This window comes from Cebus imitator, unplaced genomic scaffold (assembly GCF_001604975.1).
Source record: "Cebus imitator isolate Cc_AM_T3 unplaced genomic scaffold, Cebus_imitator-1.0 Scaffold0, whole genome shotgun sequence".
NCBI classification, from domain to species: domain Eukaryota; kingdom Metazoa; phylum Chordata; class Mammalia; order Primates; family Cebidae; genus Cebus; species Cebus imitator.
The window spans coordinates 5,734,491-5,740,363 of NW_016107315.1; the positions used below are offsets into that span (position 1 = coordinate 5,734,491).

Consider the following 5,873-nt stretch of genomic DNA (forward strand, 5'->3'; position numbering starts at 1 on the left):
AAAAAAAAAAAAAAAAAAAAAGAAAAGAAAAGCATATGGAGCAACAGCACACCAAAGAGCCTGGATTTGGCACATCCAGAAGTAAAGACTAAGGAAGCAAAAGCATTTATTACAGACAATATGAGCAGGAAAAAGAAAAAAAAGGTGGCTGAGCACGGTGGCTCACCCCTGTAATCCAAGCACTTTGGGAGGCCAAGGCGGGTGGATCACTTGAGGTCAGGAGTTCGAAAGCTGACCAACATGGTGAAACGGTCTCTACTAAAAATATAAGACAATTAGCCAGGCGTAGTGGCAGGTGCCTGTAATCCCAGCTACTTGGGAGGCTGAGGCAGGAGAATCGCTTGAACCCGGAAGGCATAACCGAGATCGCGCCGCTGCACTCCAGCTTGGGTGACAGAGGGAGACTCCTTCTCAAAAAGAAAAAAAGCTGTAAGTCAAGTAAGGTTCAAACACTAAGAAGACAGTAAAATACGAATTTGGGGCAAGAGATTACGGAAGACACCGGGAAACTAAACTATGAATCTGTGTCTGAGGTAAAACATTTCAATGTTTCCGTTTCTGCAGCTCTTCCCTAAGAAATGGAAGCCCAGATTGCCTGGGAGTCAGGAGACTTCGTTTCCAGCTCCCGCCCCTTACTGCTGCTGCAAATCCATGACTGGCCAGAGACCATCCGCTGCAGCGGACGTCGGAAACCGAGAGCTCGCAGTTCAGGAGGCAGGAAAAAGACATGCCCGCGCTCTCATCCCAACAGGTGCCTCATAGCGTTTGGCCAGCGTAAGCTCCGTTCGGCCCCCACTTACCCAGGGGCCCCTTCCCCGCGGCCTTTGCTTTTAGCTCTTCGAGTTTCTTCTGCTCTTCTTTTTGTTTCTGCTTGAAAGCCTTATCTTCCTGGGGAGAAGAGGAGCGGGTTCAACTCAGACCTGTCTCCCAGCCCCTCCGCACCCGCCCGCGCCTCCACGCCCGCCCTCACCTCGTCCATCTCCTTGGCCTGCTTCTTGGGCTGTTTCAGGGGCTTCTTCTTGCCACCTGTGGGCGACACGAGCACATTCGGCCTGCCCCCGCCGCCTGGTCCCCGCCCCACCGTCCCCGTAGCCCTCACCGTCCAGGAACACTTACCTTCCCGGCCGGACATGGCGCCTGCCGCCCCTTTCCCAGACCCTGCCACCGGAAACGGAGCGCCTGCCCCTACCCGCTTTCGTAGGCAGGGACGCAGCCCCGCTGATTGGTTCCTAGTCAGGAAGTTGAACTCTCGCTACCGGATGCGGCCTGCCAGGGGCGGACACTAACAGGTCAGAGGTCAGTTGAGTGGCAGACGCTCTGTCGGGCCGCGCCAGGTACGAGGAGCTAGGGTGGTCCTGCCAGGGTAGAATCCGGAACCGCAGAATGGGTACTTAATCGGAAGCCCCCCGCCCCGCCCCGAGGCCTGTAGCTGTGCACGGGAAGAGCACTGCAGGTAGACAGCAGGGCATGTCCATGTGTAAAAGGCCTTGAAGCTCGGCGCGTTCCTGGAACCAAAGAAAGCACAGCTTGGGTGGAGGGAGATTAGGCGGGGAGGTGGCAGAAGTGGACGGGAGTTATATCTCCTGGTCCTATAGCTTTGGAAGCCCCTGTACAAACTGTAAGGAGTTTGTTTTATAATATAGTCAGGGGTGCAGCAGTTTGCGAATTCTGTTTATTCATCCAGTACATATGTACTGTATGTAGGTACCAAGCTGACATTCTAGTAAGTGAGACGGACTATAACCAAGTAAGTGAAATACGTAATCTCAGGTCATGGGATATGTGCATGGAAAAAATAAAGCAGGGAAAGTGGATCAGGAGTGCCAGGGTGGGAGTGGGATGGCCATATCTGATAGGGTGTATGGGGAAGGCCTCCCAGGGGCCTACTATGTGAGCAGGACTTGAAGAGGTGAGGAGCAAGCAGCACAGATAGCAGCTGGCATGAAGGCCCTGAGGTGGGGATAATCTGGTGCGCTCCAGTAACTTCAAGAAGGTCCATGTGCTTGGAGTGGAGTGAGGAAAGGGAGACTAGTGGGAGATGAGGTCAGAGACGTATGAGAGCCAGTGGGTAGATTCCCTTTAGGGCATGGAAAGGACAGGCTTTTACCTTGAGAGAAGTGGGGAACCGTTGTAGGGGTTGAGCAGAGAGACATGGTCCCAACCTGTGTTTGGAAAGGAGCACTGACTGCTCCATAGACAATAAATTGCAGGGGCTGGAATAGAAGAAGGGTGACATCTGTCAGGAGACTCTTGGGGTAATCCAGGCTAGAGATGTAGGTCATTGGGACCATTTGGGAGCAGTGGCAGAGGTAAGAGGAGGAAGGATCCTGGATTTAGAAAGCCAATGGCATTTGCTAGATGGATGTGAGGTGGGAGAGAAAAGTGGGGAATTGCAGGTAATGCGAGGTTGTTGGCCTGAATATTTGAACTTGGGATTGCCCTCATCCATGATGGAGAAGGCTGTGGGAAAAACAGGTTTGGGACAGGAAGATGAGATCCCCATTAGGTTTTCAGGCAGAGATATGGGTTGGGAAATCTGATAAATGAGCCTGGAACCCTGGGGAGAGAGGTCTGGGCTGGAGGAGTCAAGAGTGTAGTTTTGTTTTGTTTGAGATGGAGTCTTGTTCTGTTGCCAAGGCTAGGGTGCAGTGGCATGATCTTGGCTTACTACAACCTCAGCCTCCCGGCTTCAAGCGATTATCCTGCCTCAGCCTCCCAAGTAGCTGGGATTACAAGTGCCCACCACTGTGCCTGGCTAAGTTTTATATTTTTAGTAGAGATAGGGTTTCACCATCTTGGCCAGGCTGGTCTCAAATTCCTGACCTCGTGATCCACCTGCCTTGGCCTCCCAAAGTGCTGGCCTCCCACAGTGAGCCACTGTGCCTGGCCAGTTTTTTTTTTTGTTGTTGTTGTTGTTGTTTTTAAATAACAGCTTTATTGATATATAACTTGCATACCATAAAATTCACACAATATGTACAATTCAGTGGTTTTAGTATATTCATACAGTTGTATGTCTGTCACCAAAATAAATTTTTTAGACCATTTTTATAGATGAATTTTAAAGCCCCAGGACTAGATAAGAGAGGAGTCTGAGTGCTGAGCGCTAGGGTGCTACAGAGTCTGGACAGTGTTCAGAGGTTAGGCAGATCAGTGGGGACTGGAAACCAAGTGAAAATGGCATGTGAGGGAGGAGGGAGTGAGGCCGCATTAGTGGGAGCTGGATGGAATCAGTGAATTCAGGCAGTCTGTCAAGGAGTTTAGTTATAAAGGGAAGCAGAGAAATGGGGCAGTTGGTGGTGGGGGTGTCAGATTGATTAGCGAGCAATGTCTCAGAAGGAGAGAGGATTTGGGACCTGGGGCACAGGCTGGTCTTCCCTAGAAGCATGGTGTTTTTTTTTGTTGTTGTTGTTGTTTTGAGATGGAGCCTCACCCTGTCCTCCAGGCTGAAGTGCAATGGCGCAATCTTGGCTCACTGCAACCTCTGCCTCCTGGGTTATAGCGATTCTCCTGCCTCAGCCTCCTCCCAAGTACCTGGGATTACAAGCACCCACCACCATGTCTGGCTAATTTTTGTATTTTCAGTAGAGATGGGGTTGGTCAGGCTGGTCTTGAACTCCTTCAGGTGATCCACCTGCCTTAGCCTCCTAAAATGCTGGGATTACAGGCATGAGCCACTGTGCCTGGCCTGAAGCATGGTTTTTTTTTTTTTTTTTTTTTTATCCTGAGGATCAATAAATGAGGTGGAAATGGGGCAGTTACTAGTGGTTGGGAAGGTATGGTGGGAGTTTGTGGAAGTTCTCCAATTTTTTATTTTCTTGGTGTAAAATGAAGCAAGCAGTCCATCAGCTGGAAGTGAAGATGAGGAGCAGATAATAGAGGCTTGAGAAAAGGGCAGTTGGAAGAAGACAGCCATCTACATAGAGTAGGAGAATGGATCTGAAGGGGCAGAATTCTGAACTTGACTCTTAGGGCCCTGCTTCACCTGTCTAACTTCTCCATCCACTCTTTGCTTTTGCTTTCCAGCTGCACTGACTGCCTTTCAGGTTTTGGCTGACCTCAGGCACTTTCCACCTTTTTCCTCTGCCAGGAACATCTTCCCCTTGCTCGTTGAAGGGCCTGTGAAACATCTAAGTGGTGACATCCTCAGGGCTGAGAAACAGGGCCCAGGATTGGGGGCTGGTGGGGTGGTGGAGAAGGAGGGACCGGAGTGGAGAAATAGCTTGGGAATTATTGCTACATTCCTTTATGAAGTCTCTGCTGCCACCTAGCTTGTGTCCTAGTGAGAGAATAGGCAACACGTAAGCAAGGAAATGTGTCCATCAGGAGGCAAATGAAGCAGAGAAGGTAGTTGGGGAGGGAGTGGTCAAGGAAGTCTTACTGAGGTGATATTTGGGCAAAGATGAAGATGTTAGGGTGAGCCGAGTAGACTTGTGGTGGAAGAGTCATCCAGCTGGAAGAGCACAGAGGCTGGAGCAGAGTATGGCAGTAGAAGGAAGAGGATGAGGGCTGAGAGGTCTCAGGGCTTTTGGCCATTGCCAGGTGAAATGAGAGCTGTTGGGGGGGGGTTGATCAGAGGGATATAATCTGATTTATGTGCTACAGAGCCTTGGGCTGCCATGTGCAGAACCTGGGTGTTGGGAGAGCAGGGGAGAAAGCTGAGATTGCGTAGGAGACAGTAGTTGTCATCTCTGCCAGGAATAGGTGACCTTCCTGGGGTCCAAGAGTGGGTAGCTAGTAGAGGAGGTGCTGGGAAAGGAGGCTGAGAAGGTTCTGGAGGAAGCCAAGAGGGGCAGTGATGTTGGGAAGAGGGTGTTGAAAGTGGTGCCAGGCATGGCAGATGCTGCATGCTTTGTTTGCTTTGATGAAGGATACACCTGCAGGGCTGTTATGGGGTTCCAGCCTGTGTGTCATGGGTGCTGGCATTAAGGCCTGGGAGTCTGACTGGGCTGCTGGGGCCTGGATGGTATGTAGCCTCATGGGCATGGAACCCAGCCTTATGAATGGGGCCCAGGTGTTTGGGTGTGGCACCAGCTTGGGACCACTGTCACAGTGATGTTCCCTCCTGAGGCTCTCAACTCAGGCCCACTTTGCCCAGAAGCCATGTTCCTACCCAACCAGCTGTTTTCAACAGGCCTGAGCTTCTCCAAAGACAGTTCTTAGCACAGCATGATGGAGAGGAGGCTGGGATGCTGTGGGCGGCCTCTGTCTCACATCATTTTCCATCAGGAAGCCCCTTTCTGTTCTGTATCTGGAGCTCCTTCAATCCCTTCCTGTCTGCAGCTCTCTCTGCCTTTCTCTCTGGCCTGCTCTGTTGGCCACCAGGTGTCGCTCTCACAGCCAGGATCAGCACTTAAGGACTTCGAGGTGTGGTTTGGCCAGAGGAGGGTGCTGTTAGCTCAGCTTTTTCCAGGAAAATGGGTCACCTGGCCACCTTTTTCGGGGGCAGGGGGGTCCTCAGAATCACTGCCACTCTTGGGGTCAGGTGAGGCCTGATTCTGGATAATGGGAGACTCCTTGCTGTTCAGGTAATGAAAAGCAGGCCCAAACATCAAAGCAGATGCAAAAAGGAAAGATTAGAGAAACCTAACCCACTGGGTGCAGTGGCTCACGCCTGTAATCCCAGCACTTTGGGAGGCCGAGGCAGGTGGATCATGAGGTCAGGAGTTCAAGACCAGCCTGGCCAAGATGGTGAAACCTACTAAAAATACAAAAATTATCCAGGCGTGGTGGCAGGCGCCTGTAATCTCAGCTGCTCAGGAGACTGAGGCAGAGAATTGCTTGAACCCAGGAGTTGGGGGTTGCAGTGAGCTGAGATCATGCCACTGCACTCCAGCCTGGGCAACAGAGTGAGACCTAGTCTCAAAAAAAAA

The 5,873-nt window shown here is 51.3% G+C and overlaps 1 protein-coding gene and 1 long non-coding RNA gene across 14 annotated transcripts in view; one reads left to right on the top strand and one right to left on the bottom strand.

Moving 5' to 3' along the window:
• CCDC51 (coiled-coil domain containing 51) overlaps positions 1-5,873 on the top strand; it is a 14,834-nt gene that overhangs the window by 5,141 nt on the left and 3,820 nt on the right. For 3 of the 13 annotated variants that reach the window (XM_017513815.2, XM_017513885.2, XM_017514021.2), the window contains exon 2: positions 565-751. In XM_017513815.2, the coding sequence (XP_017369304.1) occupies positions 565-751 (187 nt within the window). Of the gene's footprint in view, positions 1-420; positions 752-1,245; positions 1,454-5,873 lie in introns of those variants that run through there. The other 10 variants (XM_017514376.2, XM_017514459.2, XM_017513959.2 and 7 more) reach the window with 9 other exon arrangements.
• LOC108293596 lies at positions 368-1,220 on the bottom strand. Its single transcript, XR_001820750.2, has 4 exons — positions 1,117-1,220; positions 971-1,026; positions 801-888; positions 368-407 (listed from the first exon to the last, which is right to left on the bottom strand). It is a non-coding gene; the product is annotated as an uncharacterized LOC108293596 (long non-coding RNA).